This window comes from Mytilus californianus, unplaced genomic scaffold (genome assembly GCF_021869535.1).
Source record: "Mytilus californianus isolate M0D057914Y unplaced genomic scaffold, xbMytCali1.0.p SCAF_7, whole genome shotgun sequence".
Taxonomy (NCBI): domain Eukaryota; kingdom Metazoa; phylum Mollusca; class Bivalvia; order Mytilida; family Mytilidae; genus Mytilus; species Mytilus californianus.
The window spans coordinates 88,275,941-88,303,306 of record NW_026262723.1 but is presented as its reverse complement, the minus strand read 5'-3'; the positions used below and the strand labels follow the sequence as shown (position 1 = coordinate 88,303,306).

The 27,366-nt window shown below is 33.3% G+C and overlaps 2 protein-coding genes across 3 annotated transcripts; both read right to left on the bottom strand.

Annotated features, from left to right (window-relative positions):
• Positions 1-14,904: 14,904 nt before the first annotated feature.
• Positions 14,905-17,080, bottom strand: LOC127708597 (histone-lysine N-methyltransferase, H3 lysine-79 specific-like). The gene is made up of 4 exons (XM_052213587.1): positions 17,062-17,080; positions 16,404-16,647; positions 15,884-16,056; positions 14,905-15,361 (listed from the first exon to the last, which is right to left on the bottom strand). The coding sequence occupies exons 2-4, from the start codon at positions 16,634-16,636 to the stop codon at positions 15,108-15,110; spliced, it is 660 nt and encodes a 219-aa protein (XP_052069547.1). The 5' UTR covers positions 16,637-16,647; positions 17,062-17,080; the 3' UTR covers positions 14,905-15,107.
• A 3,205-nt stretch (positions 17,081-20,285) lies between these two features.
• Positions 20,286-22,456, bottom strand: LOC127708596 (histone-lysine N-methyltransferase, H3 lysine-79 specific-like). Of its 2 annotated transcripts, XM_052213586.1 has the most exons (4): positions 22,438-22,456; positions 21,780-22,023; positions 21,260-21,432; positions 20,286-20,737 (listed from the first exon to the last, which is right to left on the bottom strand). In XM_052213586.1, the coding sequence occupies exons 2-4, from the start codon at positions 22,010-22,012 to the stop codon at positions 20,484-20,486; spliced, it is 660 nt and encodes a 219-aa protein (XP_052069546.1). In that variant the 5' UTR covers positions 22,013-22,023; positions 22,438-22,456; the 3' UTR covers positions 20,286-20,483. The 2 variants fall into 2 exon arrangements, with proteins under 2 accessions (XP_052069546.1, XP_052069545.1); XM_052213585.1 differs by lacking the exon at positions 22,438-22,456 and having other exon boundaries at positions 20,287-20,737; positions 21,780-22,423.
• Between the last annotated feature and the right edge of the window lie 4,910 nt (positions 22,457-27,366).

Here is a 27,366-nt window from a genome sequence, read left to right as displayed (position 1 = left end):
TATACGATGCATATAAAATATAGCAACAGCGGTGTATCCTATCATCAATGCCAATAATGTTTCGAAGGGCAATCGTATGCTGCATATGACATTCACCTTCACTGTTTTTTTTATCAATGATCAATGCCGATGTTAAGAGCGGTAATCGTATTATGTATTTGAGATAAAACATCATGTATTATTCAATGATCAATACCGATAATGTTTCGAAGAGTGATCGTATGTTGGATTTAAAACTCAACACAACTGGTATTGCCAAACAACACATTATGATAATGTTACTACTAGTAATTATATGCTGTTTATAACATTCAACAGCAGTGCTGATGTTTTGAAGGGAAATCGTATGCTGCAAATGACCTTTTTACAAATCTAATGCTATTTTCCAATGATCTACCATGCTGGTAATGTTTCGAAGAAAAATCATTTGCTGCATATGACATTCAACACCACTGATATGTTTTAATGATTTATGTCGATGTTTAGAACGGTAATCGTATACTGCATATGACATTCAACACCATCTGTATTATTTAATTATGCCGATAATTTTTCGTAGGAAAATCGTACGCTGTATATGACACAAAACACTATTGGCATTTTCCAATAATTAGTGTCGATGTTTCTAATGGTTATTGTATGATGTATTTGACATGAAACAACAGCAGTATTTTCTTATCATCAATGTCGATTATTTGAAGGAAATCGTATGCTGCAAATGACATACACAGACTGGTATTTTCAAATGATCTTTAACGACAATATATCGAAGTGACGGTAATCCTGTACAAGATATAATATATACCACCAGTAGTATTATCCACCAATCAGAGCCGATAATGTTTAAAGGGTAATTGTATGCTGCATATGACCTACACTAGAGTTATTATCTAATGCATAATGCCGAATATGTTCGATGAGTAATCGTATGCTGCATATTACATAAAACATCAGTGTTATCTCTAATTATCAATACCGATTTTTTTCTTATGTGTACTTGTGTGCTGCATTTGACAATTCAAAACAGTGGTATTATCCAATGATCAATGTCGATATATTTCAAAGGAAGGATAAGCATATGCTGCATATTACCTACATCACCAGTAGTATTATCTAATGATCAAAGCTGATACTATTTCAAAGAGTAATTGTATGTTGCATATGACTTACACAAGAGGTATTATCTAATGAATAATGCCGAGTAAGTATACGTAACGATCCGTAATTATGCTGCATATTTCATACAACATCAGTTGTATTAATTAATGATCAATGTCAAAAATGTTTCAGTTTTTTTATTTTATGCTGTAAATGACATACAATACGGATGGTATTATCAAATGATCAAAGCCAATAATTGTTCGAACTGTATTATCTGAAGATCAATGCCAATTATGTTTCGATTGGAGGGTTGTTGCATACAGCTGCATATAGCAAACACAGCCAGTGGTCTTATCAAACGATAAATGCCGATTATGTAACGAGCGGTAATCATATGTTGCATATGACATTCAACATCAGTGCTATAAATCAATGATCAATGTCGTTGAACTTTCGAAAGGAGGGTAATCGTGTACCCTATATGACATGCAACACAAATATTTTCGTAAGGAGGGTAATCGTATGCTGCTTCTGACATTCAACACCAGTAGTACTATTTAATGATTAATGTTTATAAAGTTTATAAAGGTAACCGTATATGCATAAAGCATTTATATGCACCAGAATGGTATACAAACGTGGTGTTCTTCTATTGTTTTTGTTGCAAAACAGCGGAATGTAGATATTAATAATCTCAATGTTAATGAGATTAAAGATGCTTTATTTGAAAGGTATATGCAATTTTGGAAAGATGATCTTTTACAGAATGCAACAATGAAAAAGGGTCAATTTTAACTTAATTCAAATGTAGGGATATTTTCAAAAGGGAGACTCATCTAAATGTTGGGAAGAATTTTTAAACTAGAAAGCACCTCACACAAATGAGAACTAGTGTTCATAAATAAGCTATTAATTAGGGCCGTTATAGAAAAAATTTACCAAAAAAAAGAACTTGTAAATTTTGTTCTTTAAATTCAATTAAAGATGAAATCCATTTTCTGCTGGACTTTCCAGAATTCGAACAACAACGATAAGTTATGTGTTATATTCTGCTTTAAAATATTTAATATCTAATAATAATTTCAAAATAAAGATACATATTTTTGCCTCTGTCGTGTCAACATGAAGAAATATGCAACACTGTGGCTTTGACTTGTTATCAATGTTTTACAGTAAGAAAACAAATGCTATAGTTAACTCCATATAACCATAAGCATTATCATTTTTGTTTATTTACTTTTGTCTATTTGTATTCATTATATGTAACATGTCCTTTATGGGCCAATGATTTGTTAAAGAAAGTATTCGTATGACATAAAACACCAGTGATATTATCAAATGATCAATGCAAATAATGTGTCGAAGGGTAATGTTGTGCTTAATGTTATAGAACTATAACCCCACAAGTATTCATGATTTATGCCGATAATGAATTGAATAGAAATCGTTTGCTATATCTGACATAAACAACACGAATTATCCAATGACCAATGTTGATGTTTCCAAGGGCGGATAATCGTTTTACACATGAGAAAAACACCAGTAGTATAATTGAATGATCGACACCGATAACATTTCAAAAGATAACCGTATGCTGGATAACATACAACATCAGTGGTATTATCCTATGAACAATGTTACAAATGTTTCGAAGGATAATCGTATGCCGAATATCAGCTACAACAGCTATTATCCCATTATCAATGCCTATATTGGTTTAAAGGGTAATTGAACGCTGCAAATGACATACACCAGCAGTCCATGTAGTATTTCAACATAATCAATGCCGATATTGTTTCGAAGGGTAATCTTACATAAAATATTGGAAATATTACTCGTATTCTGCATAAGAAATACAACGCCACAGGTATTATCAAATGATTGACACCGATATTGTTTCGAAGGGTAGTCGTATCGATAAAATTTCGAAGGGAGGATGATCGTATGTTGCATATGACAAAATCAGCAGTAGTTTACTCGATAATCAATGCCGAAAATGTTTCGAAAGGTAATCGCATGATGGTTATAAAATACAGAGCTAGTATAGTATCCCATGAAAAGTTCTGAAAATGTTTCGAATGTCAATCGTATGCTGCCTTTCACATACAACACCCTTGGTATTATCCGAAAAGCAATGGCATTATTGTTTTGAAGGGTAATCAAATGCTACAGGTGACATACAACACCAGTTATTATCTAGTGAACCATGCCGATAATGTTAAAAAGAAATTCGTCAAAGGTACTTGGCTTATAATTTGGTACGCCTGACGCGCGTTTCGTCTTTTCGAAAAGTTGTGCTAAATACGGCTCAAGCAATCTATACCTTGGGTAGAAAAAACTAAGCGTTTTGAAAATTTCGACGTGTTATGAGCATTTAATTTTCAGAAAAGTGAAGATATCAATACATAAAACAAAAGTGCCGAATACCGGACAGGTGATCCCCTCAGGGACAAGACGTCCACCAGCAGTAGCAGCCATCCAGTGTTTATAAAACAAATCGTCTAATATAGCATGCTTATAATTTGGTACGCCATATGCGCGTTTCGTCTACATAAGGAGGATAATTATATGCTGAATATAACAAACAACAGAAGTAGTATTCCCATATGATATATGCCGATAATGTTTTAAATTCGGTAAGGATACAAAATCACTGGGGAAAGTATTAATTTTTAGGGCTCATTTAGTAACAATGCGTCAATTAGTACTGGCGAGAGTAGATAATATCAGTTAAGGCTTAACTATATATTTAACACGTTGGGTGACACTGATTCTTTCTGTCAGTCATGTCAGTGAAGTGTTCTACAGATCTAGAGAACGGATAATTTGTATAAACCAATAGGCGATTCAGTCATGCTAAGACAAAGACAATTTCTGCTTAGATACAAACATTTGTAGGTTCGTACCAATGAATATGTCATAGTGACAGAAAAAAAATATTGCAAAAATGATATTGTATAAAAGAGATTAATTGTTACGAAAAACTTTACTATATTGAAAGACAAAATGCTATTTTAGATGTACTCGACACGCATTAGTAAGATATTTCCTCCCTCAATAACTTTTACAAGTGTCCTTTTATGTCGCTTCATCTTTTCCGAGTGGTCGGTTAATAAATTCCCGACTTATTAACCTAAAGTAGTAACTATTGGTTAATTTCATATTGAAGATTCTAGACACATTCTGAACTTGTAAAAATAAAGGAATATTTGTGTTACATCTTTGAAGCAGACAACGATACTTTTGTTCATGACCCGATAACAGATCACCTATTCAAAAAGGGAAAATACAAAATAACTTCTCAACTAATCACTTGCATTAAACTTATTAGAACAGAATTTGTGATTAACGTTTTGTATAGAAAGGTCTAGACGTATAATATCAAGTAATCTATCATTAGGAAAGAATAAATAAAAACCTTTAGATTTGTTTACAAAGTGTGAAAAACTATTTTCTCTCAGTTCTTCAATAGTTCATTCTAGGTACATATGACCGCATTTTATAATTTTATATTGATATTCATGATATACCATTTCCTTTTAGTCTACCCGAGAATCAACGCTATCATGATATGTTCTGTCCTTTCATAATCATACCTTTAAAACTTCATAAGGATTTGAATCTATAAAGTGATATGGTAGTATTGTTTATGGGTTATAGCGAAACCATTTGGGGTTGGTATATGTCGATGAAAGGAAGGGAAAGGTTTGTAAAGAGTAGAACTTGTCTAAATCGATCACATATGAATACCTAAAGGGTTGACTTAGGATATAGAAATAAGGTCACCAGGACTTCTCCGGCAGTACCGATGGACCAGTGTCTTTTTGAACAAATGGAATTTATAAATATGCGGGGGCATTCAATTCGATGCAACGTGTTTTCAGTGTTATGCTATTTCAGAGTATTTCCACGTAAAAAACCACTCGAATGCAAACCATTGCAAGGCATAATTTTTTCTTACCAATCATATAGGCATATCAATCAAAAATATAAATGACTGAAATACGAATGAAAATTGCCTATTGGGTTATTAAGTTGATCTACTACACAAATGTAATAATGATATTAGGCAGCAATCTAGATTTTAAGAAAATAGGATAATACTTAGAACTTGTATTTGTAACATAATAGCGGTAATAACAAAAAAACATATATGCAAAGGGAGTTAACTGTTATTGTTCTAAATTGAATGTCATGCATTTCTTTGTGTATGCCGATTCAAATATCTTCATAAAAATCTTCATACATGAGTTGCAGCTGATATTTTATAAAACTTTTTTTCATACTTTTTCTGCTCTTAATTGTTGTTTATAGTAAAAATTGTTTATCTGATTTTCCAGGTTTGATAATGATACATTTCTCAAACATCATTTTGTGTTTTCTGTATAATTTTCTTCAATATTTTGTACCAAAAATATCTTTAGATGTAGCTTATTGATCAACTAGGTATTCCCCTTGCACACATCATCTTCCAAAACGACGCTTTGTTAATGACCTGTTACGCGACCTTACTCAAGACAGACGATAGAAAAGAATTTGGGCAGGTTTATCATCTCCCTTTATTTTCCCCTACCGGAAGTTGACGTCTCTTAATCATATCAATGTCTGAAGTATTTGTCAAATGTCCCACTCTTCATTCTGATATGATAATGCTAATGACATATATCATCATTTCAGTTTGGTCATTAATCCTTTCTATGTGAAGTTGGTCCATCTTAAAAAAAACCACATACAATATTGGAAGAAAGAAAAGAAGTTAGCAGTATCCTTTAATTTCAATTTCCGCTATATCGATGATGATTTCTTACTAAATAATTCAAAATTTGGTGCCTGCATACGGAGTATATTTCTCCCAGTTGATACGATGTTCCAGGGCTTGTGTTTCCTATCATGATTTCCTTGATAAAGGATGTCTGCTCACAAGGTAGCTCTTAAACCAAGAGTTCCAAGTGGTGAAGTTGAAATCATCCTTTCGTAAATATTACGGACGCCATCACAAGTTGGTTGACCGTTATGGAATATCTGTTTCACAGATGACGACTGATATGTTCCAATTGTCGCCTTCACCCGAATGTGACCTACCAAATTAAGACATATCACCGTGTTTGTACTTACATGAGCAACACAACGGGTGCCACATGTGGAGCAGGATCTGCTCACCCTTCCGGAGCACCTGAGATCACCCCATATTTTTAGGGGTTCGTGTTGCTCAGTCTTTGGTTTTCTATGCTGTTTTGTGTACTATTGTTTGTCTGTTTGTCTTTTCCTTTTTTAGCCATGGCATTCTCAGTTTATTTTCGACTTTTAATGTTCCTTTGGTATCCTTCGCCTCTATTTAATCGTTTTATCGTTGCAAAAATGTCAGTATTCACCTCAAAAGCTAACAAAACTTTTAAACAGACTTATTAAGAAGGGATATAGTTACGACACTGTTGTCAGGTCATTAAAGATTGCATATTTTGGCTTTAATATTAATTCACTTATAGGGTCTTTGCATCGGAATTAAACACATTTATTCTAAAACCAGTTGTTGGCATGACACGGGTTATGTTCTTCTCATATATTTTATGACGGTATAATACTAAACCCCTAACAGGAGGGATTGTTCCTGATATTCATATGATGAAGACATAATCTTTGAATCAGTTTAATTGAGGTCTGGAGCTGGCATGTCAGTAACTGCTAGTATTCTGTTGTTATTTATGTATTATTGTCATTTTGTTTATTTTCTTTTGTTTCCTATTCTGACATCGGACTCGGACTTCTCTTATACTGAGTTTTACTGTACGTATTGTTGTGCGTTTGTTTTTTCTACATTGGCTAGAGGTATAGGGGGAGGGTTGAGATCTCAAAAAACATGTTTAACCCCGCCGCATTTTTGCGCCTGTTCCAAGTCAGGAGCCTCTGGCCTTTGTTAGTCCTGTATCATTTTTAATTTTAGTTTCCTGTGTATAATTTGGAGTTTAGTATGGCGTCCATTATCACTGAACTAGTATACATATTTGTTTAGGGGCCAGCTGAAGGACGCCATCGGGTGCCGGAGTTCCTCGCTGCATTGAAGACCCATTGGTGGCCTTCAGATGTTGTTTGCTCTATGGTCGGGTTGCTGTCTCTTTGACACATTCCCCATTTCCATTCTCAATTTTATTATTTATAAAAAGTTGGACCAAGCACTGACGTTTCAACATAAATAATAAATCGTTTAGTGGCCATAACCTCATAATTTGAATATGTTATGCCAAAAAGAAATTATTTTATATTACTAGTGACATCACAACTGTTCCATGTAAAATTTGTAGTATTTTGGTCAGGCTTAAAAAAAAACTAGTAAAAACATTAACATCTCACGGTGAATTTTAACCCTTGAGACTTCAACTTCTCTTTCATAACAACACTTTAACGATGAAAGCAAACGGATATTCCTGTTTATGTTATAATATTTCAATGTCGAATTTATATAGAATATAGGTTATTTAAGAAATAATTCATGCAAGCTACAAATCTGTTTGAAATTTTTAGCTATATCTTACAGGTGATAAAATAGAACAGCCACTCACACGGTACACTTACACGTAAATTAATATGTATTTGTCCCAATAATGCTCAAATATAACGGCCCAACATATTCGGATATTTCCAATTAATTTATGGATTGCATGAATCATTTCTTAATTCATCCAACGAAAATATTAAAATAAGATATACGACATTTGGTTACGAGGGCAGATACATGCACATAAAGTTTGTGAGATCTCAAACTCCTTTTTTTCATTGCGATCAGAAGATTAACAAAATGCACAAAAAACTAATCTAAAACAAATAGTACAAATTGCACTTAACTCTAACATAACTGAATGTATAATGACAAAAAAAAAACCAAACTCAAAAAGACTTAACTCTCTGATAAGAAATCTTGCAATTCTACATTTTGAAATTCAAAGAATTAAATATTTAAGGTTTATTTCTTTACTATTACTATTAATGACTATAATATATAAAAATATTGTGTGTGGTGAGCCGAATAGTTTGGAAAATATCCCAATTTTTTCAAGTCTAATGAAATGCAATTTTGTTACTGTAAAGCGATAGTTAGTAGTAAGTCGTTCCCACCAAGAAAAAATCAGGTGATATTTGTTTTGTCATTCAGTTAGCTACTATCATGGATTTGATTTGATTTTTTTGGGTGTTTCAACGCCACTTTTAAGCACCGCTTTTGGGCTATTTCGTGGCGGCCAGTTTTCATAGGTGGAGGAAGCCGGAGAAAACCACCGACCTTCGATAGGAAAACTGACAATCCTAGTCAAATAAGATTGGAGTCGAGTACACCCGCACGAGCGGGGTATGAACTCACAACCTCAGTGTTGACTGGCTGGTGATTATAGTAGTTAGATATAAGAAGATGTGGTATGAGTGCGAATGAGACAACCCTCCATCCAAGTCAAAATTTATAAAAGTAAACCATTATAGGTCACAGTACGGTCTTCAACACGGAGCCTTGGCTCACACCGAACAGTAAGCTATAAAGGGCCCCAAAAAATTACTAGTGTAAAACCATTCAAACGGGAAAACCAACGGTCTAATCTATATAAAAAACGAGAAACGAGAAACACTTATGAACCACATCAACAAACGACAACTACTGAACATCAGATTCCTGACTTAGGACAGGTGCAAACAAATGCAGGGGGTTTAAACGTTTTAATGGTACCAAACCTTCACCCTTTTTCTGAAACAATAGTGTAACATCACAACATAGAAAGACACACTATAAAATATCAACTGAAATAGCTTAACTCAATCAAAGGACATATTAACACCATTGAACATACACTGAACAAATAAATTTGACCTATGACACAATGTAAATACAAAATAAATAAACTAAGGGAAGAATAATAAAAGTAACATGTTGTATCGGTAAGAAATGTTAAACAATTAAAGAAAAACAATATGCTCGAACAAAAATATCAGCCATTTGCAATAACTTTAAACACAGGTAAAAGAAAATAATTTAGTTGTTAGGTATACGTGTACAGTACCAATAGAGAAAGGAAATATTTTTACAAAATAAATAATTTTGATGTTCATAGTACGAAGTGAAAATTTATAGTTCTACCAAACACTTATCAAAGCTGGTATATAGACCAGATATAACCCTAAATAACATTAAATAACAAAAAAGCAATACAATTAGTATCAACAGGTCAAATAAACAAGAAAGTACGATTTGAGAGTACTCGCAGTTACTGACAGCTAGTTAAAAGCCAAAACAATTAATAATAAAAATTCATGCATCAGAGAATAAAATCAACTAAAACACATCCCAGCGATTTAGCATTTTAACGTCATGGACAGTCAAAGAAGACATGACTAGTGCAATGCCAAAAATAAATGTATCGACAGACAGTAGGATAGTTAGGAGTTTAACCTCATTATAGATCTAAACGTGTCTTTATACATCCCACTTGAAAAAAAATACAAATTTAGTTGTGTTTTAATTTGCTAATGACAAAATCGATATTAGTGCCAATGTAAACTATATTCAAAGATCTAATTACAACATTGGTAAGATAACCTTTACTAATAAGTTTGTTTAAAGTAGTAACTACTTACACCACTCGGCCACCGAGGCCCCTACTATCATGGAGAATATAACTTTTTTCCTTAATTACGGTAATCATTATTAATTTGAATTAGAGTTCCGACCAGCTTCTTGCTAGTAAGAAACCATCCCAGTTTTATAAATGTAAACACAGAACAGAAATGAACAGAGACGATTTGGGTCACCACCATTTTCATTCGGATTTATCTTATCAACATATTCTGAAATAACTAAATATCTTTGCATTTGATTTGTAACCGTGTACATATCTTTAGCATGTCAGGTTCGTTACCACTAACACTATAAGACTCATTTCTATCATTGAAGGCAAGTATATCATGCGGAGATTGTACTTTTTAAAAATGAATCTCGAATAAATGCCTCCATGCAAAAGGGCATATTGAGACCAAAGAAAAGCGGCAAAAACTTTCAGTTACCAGCTTGAATAGCTGTAGAGTTATTACAAGTACGCCTGGTTCCAGCCCTTAAAAAATATATTGCCAGACAGTAGATAAAAAATACTTAAAATTTGGATTGGAAACTTTAACTTGCCTACCCAGGAATAAAAACCTTCCACATTTGGTTGGCTACAGAAGCAGACACCACCTCAAGTCTGCAGTAGGGCTGCTATATTTCCTATGCCACTGCAAACATGAAAATTTGTAGAATTTGCCGGGTTTTTATATGGTCTGAAAAGAAAACACCAACATTTTAATAGAAAATTGACACCTTCCTATTAAACAAAATAGTAATAATAAAACCTCCCATAGTTGGTGTGCTACGAGACACCACCTCAAGTCTGCAGTAAGGCTGCTGTATTTCCTGTGCCACTGCAAACATAAAAAAAATGTAGAATTTGCCTTGTTTTGTGATGGTCTGAAAACAAAACACCAACATTTTAATAGAAAAAATAGACGCACCTTCCTATTAAACAAAAGAGTAATAATAATTCCGCCTTCTGGAAAAAACTGGGAGGGTTTTGTCTCAGTAAAAAAACATTTTACTCTTTATATATATATAATAAATACGTGTTATGATCGTGTTGTAATTTTTGTATAGCTTGTAATGCTATGTGGGCTTTAACTGTGTTAAACCCAGTACAGAGACTTTTATAAATGCTAACGTCAAAGTCATTTGTTCTGCGGTGAAGAGTTGACAATAGACAGTCATACCGCACCTTCTTATTTTTATTTCGAATGCTGTATTTGATGATAACATTCGAATATTTTTCATACCTGAAGAACAATGACAAGCCTGTAACGCCTGATACTTTTGAAACCAAGCATCTTTGTCATGTCGATAATGATTACACCTACCTAAGTTCCATTAACACCTTTGACATATTTATTCATAATTTCCAAAACCTGAAAAATCAATTCCTAAGTTATTTCCACATATTTTGCCTAAGTACATATTTTACACACATAAGGGGTGCATATTAGTAGTTTGTGTGATTCAGTACCTATCTATTATCTAAGTATCTATGTAATCTAAAACTTCTCTGGCCTATTTTTTCAATATTACACATAAACATTTGAAGTGATGGTATATAGAAAATAATCTTTTTGCATAAAGATGTAATAACAATATTTGGTAACCTCATCTAGTTCGTGTTCTTTCAGCAGATTGGACGTGGAATGTTGATGCAGTGACTCCCGTCTTTTCTGTGCTCATCAAATTTAGTTAAGTTGGGTTGCTTTATCAAACTCAATTTTGCAGTAATTGCAAATAAAATAGTTGTCGAGGATGCAACTGTCTATGGTGTAAAGCAGGCCATCACAACTAAGAATGGTCTATTTCGTATTTTCGTTACCGTCTTTTACATAAGTGACATTAGGTATGTGATCAAAAACCTGTAATAAATGCAAAAAGGTTGATACAAAGGAAGAGATAGTAAGTATAACTTACGACTAAATACTCCAATTGGTTCTAAACATATTACTTGGTAATACAATATGTTGTTGTGGTTGGTGTTGTATTTAACGAAAATAGAAGAGAGTGAGATTGAGCATACCTAAGGGTAAGCAAATCATGCTCTACATATGACATCTGTCATATTAATCCAGTAAATTACGTTACAGCTCTTGTGATCATTTTTTTTATTTCTTCACCATAAAAATATTATGTCCATTTCCTTTTTAAGTCTATGATTTTAAGATATACCTTAGTGGCCTTGGGCTGTTTTCTACTCTTTGGTCGGGTTATTGTCTTTTTGAAAAATTCTCCTTTTCCATTCTCAATTTTACTTCATCACTGCTTCATACAAACAAGGATACACAAAACAGGGTTCACTCAAAGTAAAAGACCCTTTTTCTTCTGTGCGATTTGTAGTTACAAATTTAAATCTAATAAGAAAAGACAAGAATATTTTATTTGATATCCAAAATTGCGTTGTTGCTGATAAATATCTTTTCTTAACGTTACAATTTTATTTATATTAATTGGTAATGAAACATGTTTTTTTCTTTATTTTGAGAGGAGTATACAAACACTAATTCAAACAACTTTTTATCGTTAAGAAAATTTAGATATCACTTTCTTCACTGTTGGTATGACTTGAATTTTTTTAAATTGTTGCTAGACTTTTTGTCAACCTCGTCAATTGCCTCCTTGTCATCTTGTTTGCATTTGCATCACAATTATTTCCAACTGTTTTTGGGGAAACCATTTCTGGGAACAAAGTCTCAAATAACTACTAAAATTATATTGCATTAAAATATAAACATTTGACATTCTATACGTTAACATTTTCTAAAGCTAAATTAAAAAGGTTAATATAAAACAGTTAAGTCGGACTATTGAACAGTGGTATACTATTGTTGCCTTTTTTTAAGTGGGATAATAAATACTTTTATATACTTTTATATATGACTTTTTTTGTCAACATTTTAACATCGCAAATATATTTTATAATTCACATTTCATGTTTGATAGCTAAAATTTTGCAAAATAAACTTACTTTTCAAACTCTTTTAAGATTTCAGCTTCTGCATTCATTTTTGCGTTTCTGTCTGTCTTGTTAGGTATATCAATAAATATGATCACAGTTAACAAAACTAATCTTTTCATCCTTAACTCGTTTTACTGCGTACATTTTGATAAATTCTAAGCTGTTAATGCGAGTTTGGTATCAACCTGAGGGGTAGTTGACCCTATATGGTCTTACCTGTTCTTGTAAGTCGACTCAAAAGTTGACGGTGTATAGAAATATTAGAGAGGTTTAGCAGTTGAACGTGTACGTGTACGTGTACTTGTACGGGTGAAATACACGTGCAAGTACACATACACGTACACGTTCATGTCTAATAGATGGCGCAACTTGTAAGGGTACATGTAAATACAATTTAACGGAGATTTCGATTGGGCACGATTATCGAATCGGAGAATATCATTCATCGGCAAGATGGCAAATTTTCGTCTGCTAGCTGCCATAGATGAGGAAATAGAGGACGAGTTATTGCTTCTTTCATGTTATAAGGACAATTCAAATTCAGGAGATGCTTTTAATTTTGATGAATTATCTGCAGAGGCTTGCAAAAAATTGTTCCGTTTTGAAAAAGATGACATTCCAAATTTATGTACAGCCTTGGGTATCCCAGATTCTTTTGTATGTGACAACCGAACAGTGTGTTCCGGTCTAGAAGCCTTATGTCTTTTATTACGTAGATTAGCTTATCCTAGTCGCCTTTCAGACCTTAAATCTGTATTCGGACACTCTGAAACTGATATGTCTATAATCATTAATACAGTATTGAACTTTGTCTACGATGCTCATAACCATCTCTTACATGATTTAAACAGTAATTGGTTGTCGCACAGGCATTTACAGGAATACGCTGACGCCGTTGTAGCTAGAGATGCACCTCTTCTTAATTGTTGGGGTTTCATTGATGGGACCGTTCGACCCTTATGTAGACCAACTACAAATCAGCGCATTCTGTTTAATGGTCATAAAAGAGTCCACGCTATAAAATTTCAAAGCATAGTTGCTCCTAATGGACTTGTAGCAAACATGTATGGTCCGATTGAAGGTCGAAGGCATGATTTGCCGGTCTACTACGAGAGAGTGGTATTTGTGGAGAACTTCAGACACATATGACAACCCCAACTGGTGACATTTATGTTATTTACGGTGATCCGGCTTACCCCATGACTTCACACATCATAAAACCTTTTCGTGGAGGAGTCATTTCAGCAGCACAGGCACGATTCAACAAGAAGATGTCTGCCGTGAGAACATGTGTGGAATGGACTTTTGGCAAAATTTTGACTTTGTTTGCATTTTTGGACTATAAGAAAAACTTGAAGTTGTATTTGCAACCTGTAGGGAAATATTACTTGGTTGGCACTATTCTTGTAAATTGTCATACTTGTCTATACGGTAGCGAGACTGGACATTATTTTGACATTGATCCACCAAGTTTGGAAAATTATTTGTCTGGATGAAGCTATATACACTACGTGTAATTCGTTTTTGTTGTACAATTGATGTGAACTTTGTCTTGAAAATAAAATAAATATTGTTGAAAATGTTAAATCTTAAATGTCTAATTCAAGATCCAGACCATATGGCACGTCTAAATAAAATTGAAAGGGTGTAACTTTTTATTCCATTATACATTTCTCATAGATATGTTGCAAGAAATTCCTTGAAGGCGTATATGTTATCAATTTTTACCAGCCTTCTCATCTCCGATTTAATTTGGTTAAAAAATACTGCATCTTCCCCTTGAAAAAAAAGGAAAAAGGAAAAATAAAGTTTCATGATTCCCCTTTTGAAATAATAGGAAATATCCTCATATGAACATTTGTACTTAGTTTCAAGTTGATGCGACTCCATCTTCATCATGAACAACCTTGACAAAAAATGTAACTTAGAATGTACTGTTTTTACACAATCATTTTTCTTTGAACCGTAAAATTTAGGTTCAAAAACTTAATTCAGCAAACAATTTAGAAAGATCATAACATGAGGAATATGTGTACTAAGTTCTACATCATCATTAACTGCCTTGACCAAAACTTAAATTGATACGAGACAGACGGACGGACGGACATGCAGACCAGAAAACATGATGCCCCTTTATTTACTATCAAAGATGGGGCATAATAAAAGGTATAAGTAAGACATTCACACACGAACTATCAACCAAGGTATTCCTGTTTTGGAACCGGTAAACATCAAATGTGGTGGGGGTAAAACTAAATTGTGGCATCTTATTTCAAGGAGACCATGAGTCAACAACCCACCAAAACAAAATTAAACCAAGCATTTTACTATCTCATTATCGAATCGCACAATATGACACAATGATGATGAAAAATTACAGCAAATTTAGAGTAATCAATATTTTGTATAATATCAGAAAATTTCTTTTTCCTATTCACAAAAATATCAGCTAATTCAGTTCTTGTCCGCGAGCTTTCTAAACATTTCAAAAATCATCATCTTTTCCTGTCTTTCAATATCCATTCTTTGTCTCCTCTCGTTTTTCTCCAACTCAAATTTCTCCCTCTCAAACTGTAGTTGTTGTTTCTTCATTTCCATCTCCTCTTTCCTTATTTCCATCTCTACTTCCTTCTTTTCTTGCAGATAAGAAAGAATGTTGTTGGATGATTTTGATTTCTTTGGTCTAATAGCTTCTTCTGCATCACAATCTGTATATAGAAGGTCACATGAAAATATGTTCTTTCCAATTAAAGGTTAAAACAATAAAATAATAAATTATTGTGCTTATGATTTACCTTTGTAATTCAAAAACGTCTGCAATAAAATGCATGTTTCAAATCAACGAAAAACCATAAAATTGTTCTTACCATCTCTGTTTTTAGGGACATATGAAGATAGTAATAAAAAGATAGTTTACAGCAGAACCAAACATAAACATTTTTTGTACATAAATTAGGCCGTTAGTTTTCTCGTTTGAATTTTATAGCTGACTGTGCGGTATGGGCTTTGCTCATTGTTGAAGGCCGTATGGTGACCTATAGTTGTTAATTTCTGTGTCATTTGGTCTCTTGTGGAGAGTTGTCTCATTGGCAATCATACCACATCTCCTTTTTTATAATAACCACAACCATTTTATTTTTCAAACTGATTGAGGCGAGTCATTTTATACAAATTGTATTGTAAATATAGAATACCAAAAATAAACTAAAATTATCATGACTTTAACTTACCTTTTGTGGGTGTCAGGGTTTCTAATGCCCTTTTTCTAATGTCAAGGGAAGCCTTTTCTAGGGAAGCTGTTTTTTCTTTATCTGCATCCTTTTTCCTCTCTTCTTCCTCCATCAACCCTATCACCTCCTCCAGTAAAATTTCTCTTTCGCTATATTCCTCATTTATACCTGATCTAAAACATATAATGTAAAATTATAAATCAAGCAGAATTAATTCACTCCATTGGAAGGCTTTATATTTGAAACTAAATCAAACACAAAACAAAAAGAACTTGCATTTGATTTGAAAGCTAATAATTTTTAAAATAACTCTTTTTAAACACTTTTACACTTTTAATAAATCTTTTTAAACACTTTTACACTTTTAATAAATCTTTTTCATTCCTGTTCTTAAGTTAAAGGCAATTGATTTTAGGGGGCTGCTCATTTTCTGGAAAATATTTATTTTTATTTTTATGAAAAAATGTACCAAATTGAATGTACAAAATGTAAATAAGACACCCCCTGGAAAATCACTTACTTTTTCAAGTTTTCCCTATTATCTTTTTTGAATTGGGTAATTAACAAGTTGGTCCTCTCTCTAGCCCGTCTCCCATCTATTTGGAAGGTTGTTGTCGAGAGTTTTTCGCCTATCTCTATCCACTTCCCTTTATTTCGGAATGGATTGTCTAATGTGACCTCCCTTAGCAGTTTAATATCATCAGCCACAGAAAATCTTGCTTGCTTTTTTCTTGCAGGAGTACAAGATGCCATCTTTAAGTGCCCTGTAAGATATGAAATATTTTCTACAAATCAAAATAAATGTATGAAACTTGTAATTTGTTAACAAAATTATGGTAAAGATATGGATAGGAAGGAAGACTCTATTACAGAGTCAATTTAGAAGGAAATTCTTGTATTTATTATTCACTTTGTTTTCCTCCGTTGGTAGCAAGGTATTGCGGCAACGTCAATCAAAGGGATATATTCTTCATAAAATTCATTTTAGGTACATTTCAGTGACAAGTGCCCGCTTGGCGGCCCATATATTTCTTTTCGTTTGTAAACAACAAAATAATCTTCTGAATTCAATGTAATTAGAGCTGCATACTCCCGAGAGAAAAAAGAAATTATTTTACTGCTATTTTCATTGAAAGAATGTTCAGAAAATCCAATAAAACTCAGAAGTTTGTACGTACGTGTAAATCCCGCCTTACAAGTTCCCAGTGGCGTGTACTTGTAAAACGTCTCATACATTGATGACGTATAACGCACTGCATCAGGGATTTTCCCTACTACCCGTACCCGTACACGTACACGTCTGCTTTGCTAAACCTCTCTAATATCACTTAAACCTATACAAAAAAGGGTGGGTTCCGTTTAAATTTACGGGATGAATAAATACGCAACCACTGTCGGAATTTCGCCGCAAAAAATTTCTCCTTTTCCATTCTCAATTTTACTTCATCACTGCTTCATACAAACAAGGATACACAAAACAGGGTTCACTCAAAGTAAAAGACCCTTTTTCTTCTGTGCGATTTGTAGTTACAAATTTAAATCTAATAAGAAAAGACAAGAATATTTTATTTGATATCCAAAATTGCGTTGTTGCTGATAAATATCTTTTCTTAACGTTACAATTTTATTTATATTAATTGGTAATGAAACATGTTTTTTTCTTTATTTTGAGAGGAGTATACAAACACTAATTCAAACAACTTTTTATCGTTAAGAAAATTTAGATATCACTTTCTTCACTGTTGGTATGACTTGAATTTTTTTAAATTGTTGCTAGACTTTTTGTCAACCTCGTCAATTGCCTCCTTGTCATCTTGTTTGCATTTGCATCACAATTATTTCCAACTGTTTTTGGGGAAACCATTTCTGGGAACAAAGTCTCAAATAACTACTAAAATTATATTGCATTAAAATATAAACATTTGACATTCTATACGTTAACATTTTCTAAAGCTAAATTAAAAAGGTTAATATAAAACAGTTAAGTCGGACTATTGAACAGTGGTATACTATTGTTGCCTTTTTTTAAGTGGGATAATAAATACTTTTATATACTTTTATATATGACTTTTTTTGTCAACATTTTAACATCGCAAATATATTTTATAATTCACATTTCATGTTTGATAGCTAAAATTTTGCAAAATAAACTTACTTTTCAAACTCTTTTAAGATTTCAGCTTCTGCATTCATTTTTGCGTTTCTGTCTGTCTTGTTAAGTATATCAATAAATATGATCACAGTTAACAAAACTAATCTTTTCATCCTTAACTCGTTTTACTGCGTACATTTTGATAAATTCTAAGCTGTTAATGCGAGTTTGGTATCAACCTGAGGGGTAGTTGACCCTATATGGTCTTACCTGTTCTTGTAAGTCGACTCAAAAGTTGACGGTGTATAGAAATATTAGAGAGGTTTAGCAGTTGAACGTGTACGTGTACGTGTACTTGTACGGGTGAAATACACGTGCAAGTACACATACACGTACACGTTCATGTCTAATAGATGGCGCAACTTGTAAGAGTACATGTAAATACAATTTAACGGAGATTTCGATTGGGCACGATTATCGAATCGGAGAATATCATTCATCGGCAAGATGGCAAATTTTCGTCTGCTAGCTGCCATAGATGAGGAAATAGAGGACGAGTTATTGCTTCTTTCATGTTATAAGGACAATTCAAATTCAGGAGATGCTTTTAATTTTGATGAATTATCTGCAGAGGCTTGCAAAAAATTGTTCCGTTTTGAAAAAGATGACATTCCAAATTTATGTACAGCCTTGGGTATCCCAGATTCTTTTGTATGTGACAACCGAACAGTGTGTTCCGGTCTAGAAGCCTTATGTCTTTTATTACGTAGATTAGCTTATCCTAGTCGCCTTTCAGACCTTAAATCTGTATTCGGACACTCTGAAACTGATATGTCTATAATCATTAATACAGTATTGAACTTTGTCTACGATGCTCATAACCATCTCTTACATGATTTAAACAGTAATTGGTTGTCGCACAGGCATTTACAGGAATACGCTGACGCCGTTGTAGCTAGAGATGCACCTCTTCTTAATTGTTGGGGTTTCATTGATGGGACCGTTCGACCCTTATGTAGACCAACTACAAATCAGCGCATTCTGTTTAATGGTCATAAAAGAGTCCACGCTATAAAATTTCAAAGCATAGTTGCTCCTAATGGACTTGTAGCAAACATGTATGGTCCGATTGAAGGTCGAAGGCATGATTTGCCGGTCTACTACGAGAGAGTGGTATTTGTGGAGAACTTCAGACACATATGACAACCCCAACTGGTGACATTTATGTTATTTACGGTGATCCGGCTTACCCCATGACTTCACACATCATAAAACCTTTTCGTGGAGGAGTCATTTCAGCAGCACAGGCACGATTCAACAAGAAGATGTCTGCCGTGAGAACATGTGTGGAATGGACTTTTGGCAAAATTTTGACTTTGTTTGCATTTTTGGACTATAAGAAAAACTTGAAGTTGTATTTGCAACCTGTAGGGAAATATTACTTGGTTGGCACTATTCTTGTAAATTGTCATACTTGTCTATACGGTAGCGAGACTGGACATTATTTTGACATTGATCCACCAAGTTTGGAAAATTATTTGTCTGGATGAAGCTATATACACTACGTGTAATTCGTTTTTGTTGTACAATTGATGTGAACTTTGTCTTGAAAATAAAATAAATATTGTTGAAAATGTTAAATCTTAAATGTCTAATTCAAGATCCAGACCATATGGCACGTCTAAATAAAATTGAAAGGGTGTAACTTTTTATTCCATTATACATTTCTCATAGATATGTTGCAAGAAATTCCTTGAAGGCGTATATGTTATCAATTTTTACCAGCCTTCTCATCTCCGATTTAATTTGGTTAAAAAATACTGCATCTTCCCCTTGAAAAAAAAGGAAAAAGGAAAAATAAAGTTTCATGATTCCCCTTTTGAAATAATAGGAAATATCCTCATATGAACATTTGTACTTAGTTTCAAGTTGATGCGACTCCATCTTCATCATGAACAACCTTGACAAAAAATGTAACTTAGAATGTACTGTTTTTACACAATCATTTTTCTTTGAACCGTAAAATTTAGGTTCAAAAACTTAATTCAGCAAACAATTTAGAAAGATCATAACATGAGGAATATGTGTACTAAGTTCTACATCATCATTAACTGCCTTGACCAAAACTTAAATTGATACGAGACAGACGGACGGACGGACATGCAGACCAGAAAACATGATGCCCCTTTATTTACTATCAAAGATGGGGCATAATAAAAGGTATAAGTAAGACATTCACACACGAACTATCAACCAAGGTATTCCTGTTTTGGAACCGGTAAACATCAAATGTGGTGGGGGTAAAACTAAATTGTGGCATCTTATTTCAAGGAGACCATGAGTCAACAACCCACCAAAACAAAATTAAACCAAGCATTTTACTATCTCATTATCGAATCGCACAATATGACACAATGATGATGAAAAATTACAGCAAATTTAGAGTAATCAATATTTTGTATAATATCAGAAAATTTCTTTTTCCTATTCACAAAAATATCAGCTAATTCAGTTCTTGTCCGCGAGCTTTCTAAACATTTCAAAAATCATCATCTTTTCCTGTCTTTCAATATCCATTCTTTGTCTCCTCTCGTTTTTCTCCAACTCAAATTTCTCCCTCTCAAACTGTAGTTGTTGTTTCTTCATTTCCATCTCCTCTTTCCTTATTTCCATCTCTACTTCCTTCTTTTCTTGCAGATAAGAAAGAATGTTGTTGGATGATTTTGATTTCTTTGGTCTAATAGCTTCTTCTGCATCACAATCTGTATATAGAAGGTCACATGAAAATATGTTCTTTCCAATTAAAGGTTAAAACAATAAAATAATAAATTATTGTGCTTATGATTTACCTTTGTAATTCAAAAACGTCTGCAATAAAATGCATGTTTCAAATCAACGAAAAACCATAAAATTGTTCTTACCATCTCTGTTTTTAGGGACATATGAAGATAGTAATAAAAAGATAGTTTACAGCAGAACCAAACATAAACATTTTTTGTACATAAATTAGGCCGTTAGTTTTCTCGTTTGAATTTTATAGCTGACTGTGCGGTATGGGCTTTGCTCATTGTTGAAGGCCGTATGGTGACCTATAGTTGTTAATTTCTGTGTCATTTGGTCTCTTGTGGAGAGTTGTCTCATTGGCAATCATACCACATCTCCTTTTTTATAATAACCACAACCATTTTATTTTTCAAACTGATTGAGGCGAGTCATTTTATACAAATTGTATTGTAAATATAGAATACCAAAAATAAACTAAAATTATCATGACTTTAACTTACCTTTTGTGGGTGTCAGGGTTTCTAATGCCCTTTTTCTAATGTCAAGGGAAGCCTTTTCTAGGGAAGCTGTTTTTTCTTTATCTGCATCCTTTTTCCTCTCTTCTTCCTCCATCAACCCTATCACCTCCTCCAGTAAAATTTCTCTTTCGCTATATTCCTCATTTATACCTGATCTAAAACATATAATGTAAAATTATAAATCAAGCAGAATTAATTCACTCCATTGGAAGGCTTTATATTTGAAACTAAATCAAACACAAAACAAAAAGAACTTGCATTTGATTTGAAAGCTAATAATTTTTAAAATAACTCTTTTTAAACACTTTTACACTTTTAATAAATCTTTTTAAACACTTTTACACTTTTAATAAATCTTTTTCATTCCTGTTCTTAAGTTAAAGGCAATTGATTTTAGGGGGCTGCTCATTTTCTGGAAAATATTTATTTTTATTTTTATGAAAAAATGTACCAAATTGAATGTACAAAATGTAAATAAGACACCCCCTGGAAAATCACTTACTTTTTCAAGTTTTCCCTATTATCTTTTTTGAATTGGGTAATTAACAAGTTGGTCCTCTCTCTAGCCCGTCTCCCATCTATTTGGAAGGTTGTTGTCGAGAGTTTTTCGCCTATCTCTATCCACTTCCCTTTATTTCGGAATGGATTGTCTAATGTGACCTCCCTTAGCAGTTTAATATCATCAGCCACAGAAAATCTTGCTTGCTTTTTTCTTGCAGGAGTACAAGATGCCATCTTTAAGTGCCCTGTAAGATATGAAATATTTTCTACAAATCAAAATAAATGTATGAAACTTGTAATTTGTTAACAAAATTATGGTAAAGATATGGATAGGAAGGAAGACTCTATTACAGAGTCAATTTAGAAGGAAATTCTTGTATTTATTATTCACTTTGTTTTCCTCCGTTGGTAGCAAGGTATTGCGGCAACGTCAATCAAAGGGATATATTCTTCATAAAATTCATTTTAGGTACATTTCAGTGACAAGTGCCCGCTTGGCGGCCCATATATTTCTTTTCGTTTGTAAACAACAAAATAATCTTCTGAATTCAATGTAATTAGAGCTGCATACTCCCGAGAGAAAAAAGAAATTATTTTACTGCTATTTTCATTGAAAGAATGTTCAGAAAATCCAATAAAACTCAGAAGTTTGTACGTACGTGTAAATCCCGCCTTACAAGTTCCCAGTGGCGTGTACTTGTAAAACGTCTCATACATTGATGACGTATAACGCACTGCATCAGGGATTTTCCCTACTACCCGTACACGTACACGTCTGCTTTGCTAAACCTCTCTAATATCACTTAAACCTATACAAAAAAGGGTGGGTTCCGTTTAAATTTACGGGATGAATAAATACGCAACCACTGTCGGAATTTCGCCGCAAAATCCGATGTCTCGTGTCAAGAGAAAGCACGAGATATATTTGACAAGGTAGATATTTTGATACGCGATGGATCACCTACGGGCCCACAAATACCTTACCTTACTTATGTCCGAGATTTGACATTGAATTGTAAGTCAAAATTCATCACTTGAAGTCTTATTTGGTTATAAAACCACAATTAGTACAATTTGACAGATCTTTGCTTTCACAAGTAATGTTGATTTACATCGTTCCTGAAGAAAGAACAAGGTAATTCTGTCTAATTTGTGACTGAAAATTGAAATTTGAACATGCAAACAAAGCAAATAATTTACCACGATGTTTGACTTCATGAACAACACTTCTCGTGTGAATATGTATTTGATACTTGCAATTGCTTAATATTCCGAATCACAAGCGTGTGTCGAAATATCAATTTTTTATGTTCCAAATCTCTGTGAATATTTTACACGTTTTAAACTTTGTAAAAACATATCAATTTTCTTTTCGCAAAAAAATCGCCTCAGTTTAGAGTTAACTGTATTTTTGTTGTCATATACCTTTGTAAAAAATATAATTCATGAATACTAACTTTATACAAGAAAAATATAAAATAAATAAACACATGAAGGAAACTATACAAGAAAACTATAAAAAGTTGTTCTTTAAGACATTGAATTAAAAATAATTATGAAATTGTGCAATATTTAATTAAAGGAAATAACTGTAAAACCAGGAAAAGCTTTACTAAAATAAGGGTAAGTTGCCATATTTTGGAAATTGAAAGGGGAGGTTCAGAAACATAAAAAGAGAAGAACGTTTATGTCAACATTGTTCTTAAAATAAGATAGATGATGAAGATCATTTCTTATTTAAATGTACATAAAATGAAAACGTGAGAATTGAATTCTTAAAAAAGATTACAAATATCTATTCAAATATATATGATATGGATAACTTGAATTAATTGGTTTTATGTCTTTCATGTCCGTCAGTTATGCGGTATGCTGCTCCATTTATGAACAAGTCATAGTCACTGAGGAGAGTGGATTCAACAACTGCATGGTATGTACATATATGAATTCATGTCTTGTATTTTATTATTTTAGTGATGTATTATGTAATGTGTTATTTTGCTAATTTGCATGTATACCAACAATCCCATACGGGTATAACAATGTATTATTTCAATAAATCTAATAAACTATAAACTGGTAAAAAGGGATTTTGTGGAATACGGGAGGTATTAACTTATCATAGATACCAGGCTTATAATTTGGTACGCCTGACATGCTTTTCGTCTATATATGACTCCTCAGTGGAGTCTAATGCAAAACAGTTAAAAGGCCGAAATCGTTCACGAAGTAGAAGGGCATTTAAAAACGGAAAGTTGTGCCAAATACGACTATGGCAATCTTGGCCTGCTGGTAAGCGATTTTTTAGGAATGATACCATACCCCCCCCCCCCCCCCCCCCCCAATAAATTTCGTTTTCCTAATCCCTAAATGAACTTATTCTATACTTTTGTGTCTATCGCAAATCTTTAAATTATGTTTAACCAACCTTTATCATTATACGAATGGTTGACATTGAATCATGCAGAATTTCTCTCATACCGTAACGACTTTAGTTGAAATAGCCAAATGACTGACACAGCTTTTTTTAAGACCACTTATCATTTTTATTTTTGTTAATGTCAATTACAGTTTGTAAAATTTAGAGAAACATAGGTTGCTAGTCTCTCATGTTAGGACTTCAAACATTTTGGTTATTCGATTTGACCTTTTTTTTTTTTTTTATCTTTTTTGGTTATAAGGCTTTGGATGCATTTGGTTGTCCACATGGATGTTATCCAAGAAAAACGTTTCGACCCTAGCATCTACTATACTATATTCTTAACACACACATTCACATGACAGTGAAATAATCGTTTATAGATTAAATGTAACAAAATATGGAAGAACTTGTTTTACTCTTGTACATGTAAATACATAATTTTGTTTACCAAAAAAAATCCTTCATGGAAAATGGCAAGATATCCGTTAGAACCACGTGAAAAAAGACAATAACAAAATGAGGTTTTTGAAACGAAATATTCAATTTTTGTAGGTAGTTCCTTGTCCGTTATAGTCATAGTTTATTGATAAATCCCGTATATATGATGTACCTACCTTCAAAATAATTTGTAGCGAGAACCCAAAAACATTCTAGTATTACATGTATTAAAGAAACAATGAGGAAATTAAAGGTTCTGTATTATTTCAGACAGTGATTTTCTGTAGCAAGAGTGCGATTGGTACCATTGGAACACCTACTACATGTAACATCAATACAACGAATACAATTATACGTAAATACTGAATCCCATTCCAACCGAACGTGGCTTCAAGATAATTTGTAGCGAGAACCCATAAGCATTCTAGTATTATACGTATTAAAGAAACAATGAGGAAATTAAAGGTTCTGTATTATTTCAGACAGTCATTTAGACTACAAGTACAAATGTATCTACTCGAAAATTTAAGGACCAGTATACATTATATGTGACTATAATGTGTTATAGATTATACAGGGAAATTCAAATACTGTGTTCGGGAATACTTAAAGAGAACTAGCTGTCAGTAACTGCGAGTTCTCTCAAATCTGTACTTAGTGTCTTTTTTGTTGTAGGGATGTATAAATACCCTGCCACGTCCGATCTGTGTTTTTGTTACTTGTTTTTCTACTTTGTATCGATCTAATGAGTTAAGCCCTGATCAACTGATGTTTATAGTTTGTTCATATTTTTTTTTGTTACACCATTGTTCCAGGTAGGGGGAGGGTTTGGACCCCGCTAACATTTTTAACCCCGCCACATTCTGTGTGTGACTATCTAAAGTAATGTGCGTGTAATTCAATGGTTGTCATTTGTTGCTGTATATCATATTTTTATTTCGTTCATTTTATTTTACATATATCAGGCCGTTAGTTTTCTCGTTTGAATTGTTTTACATTTTTTATTTCGGGCCTTTTATAGCTGAAGGCCGTGCGGTAAACTAGGGTTGTTAACTTCTATGTCATTTGGTCTCTGGTGGAGTGTTTTCTCACTGGCAATTATACCACATCTTCTTATATTTATATTTAGCCATGGGAGTTTCGTGTCTTTTTTGTTGTGGTGATATATAAATACCTTGCCACATAAGGTCTGTTTTTTGTTACTTGTTTTCCTGCTTTGTATCCCTCTGATGAGTTAAGCCTTTTTCAAATTATTTTCATAGTTTGTTCATATGTTGTGCTGTTGTACCACTGTCCCAGGAAGGGGGAGGGTTGGGCGCCCGTAAACAAGATTAACCCCGCCACATTCTGCATGTGCCTGTATTTCAAAGGTTGTAGTTTGTTGCTGTATATCATATTTTTTTTCGTTCATTGTGCTTAAATCAGGCCTTTAGTTTTCTCGATTGAATTGTTTTACATTTGTTATTTCGGGGCCTTTTGAAGCTGACTATCCAGTGTGGGTTTTGCTCATTGTTGAATGCCGTACGGTGACCTAAAGTTGTTAACTTCCATGTCATTTGGTCTCTGGTGGAGAGTTGTCTCATTGGCAATCATACCAAATCTTCTTATTCTTATATAAATAGTAAGTCTGCCGAAATAAAATTTATTAAGAATGCATAAAGGTTTATCATAGCTTCAATTAGTGATTAACATTAACATGCAAAATATATACAATCCCCCTAAGAGTGACTGGGGAATAGAAATATGGTAACTTTTTGTCTTTTCCCGACTAGCAGTAAAACCCTTGCAAAAGTGGGGCGCCTGTGATGTACAAGTACGCAGCCACGTCCGGTCAGAATGAGAAAGTTAAATCCGATGCCTTGAGTAGTGAAAGTGCCACGCTCTCTGTAGGTAAAGAACCCTTCCAACAATTCTTTGAGGGGTCCATAAATCATTTTGCCAAGCAGAATTTATGTCCTTACCAAATTTACCTTCATTTTCCAAGGACCTACCTATTGCATTAATTGTTAATTTGTTCCTGGACGATTAACAACCAACCATCAATCAATACAATATACAAAGACACTAATTAATCAATACCAAGCCATAACAATAGATTTATAAGACATTGTTAAAACATATTTATACTTTGGACACACCAAAAAAAAAATGTACGTAAAATATTTCAAACATGTATACATAATTGTGTAGACTAATCTTATAAATACTGAATAACAAAACTGTATCTTTAATGCTGAAATATCTGTCTGAAAGTTATCGATAGGGTACTGTGTGCTTTTGAAGCTCGTGCAGTGATTTGGGCTCAAAACAGGAATCCCTCGAATCTGCCGTAGCGAGAGTGCGATTGGTACCATCGGAACACCTACTACATGTAACATCAATACCACGAATACAATTATACGTAAATACTGAATCCCATTCCAACCGAACGTGGCTGCGTATTTATATATCCCGAACAACTAACTGTGCGTTTCTTAATCATGGGTTGAACTGCCGATAGCGAGGATTGCAGAGGACCATAAATATATACCCTAGTCAACCAAATGTCTTTCGAAGTAATCTTCATAAAGGAAATATAACAAACTCAACTGTAATTTATAGTATATATATGTAGCCAAGAAGCATTGTTCCGATCTGATAAAACTAATGGTGCTACTCACAAAGTTTAATGTTGAACAAAAACCAACAAAAAATGTACAAATTATAATATAAAGGGAATAATCTTCCT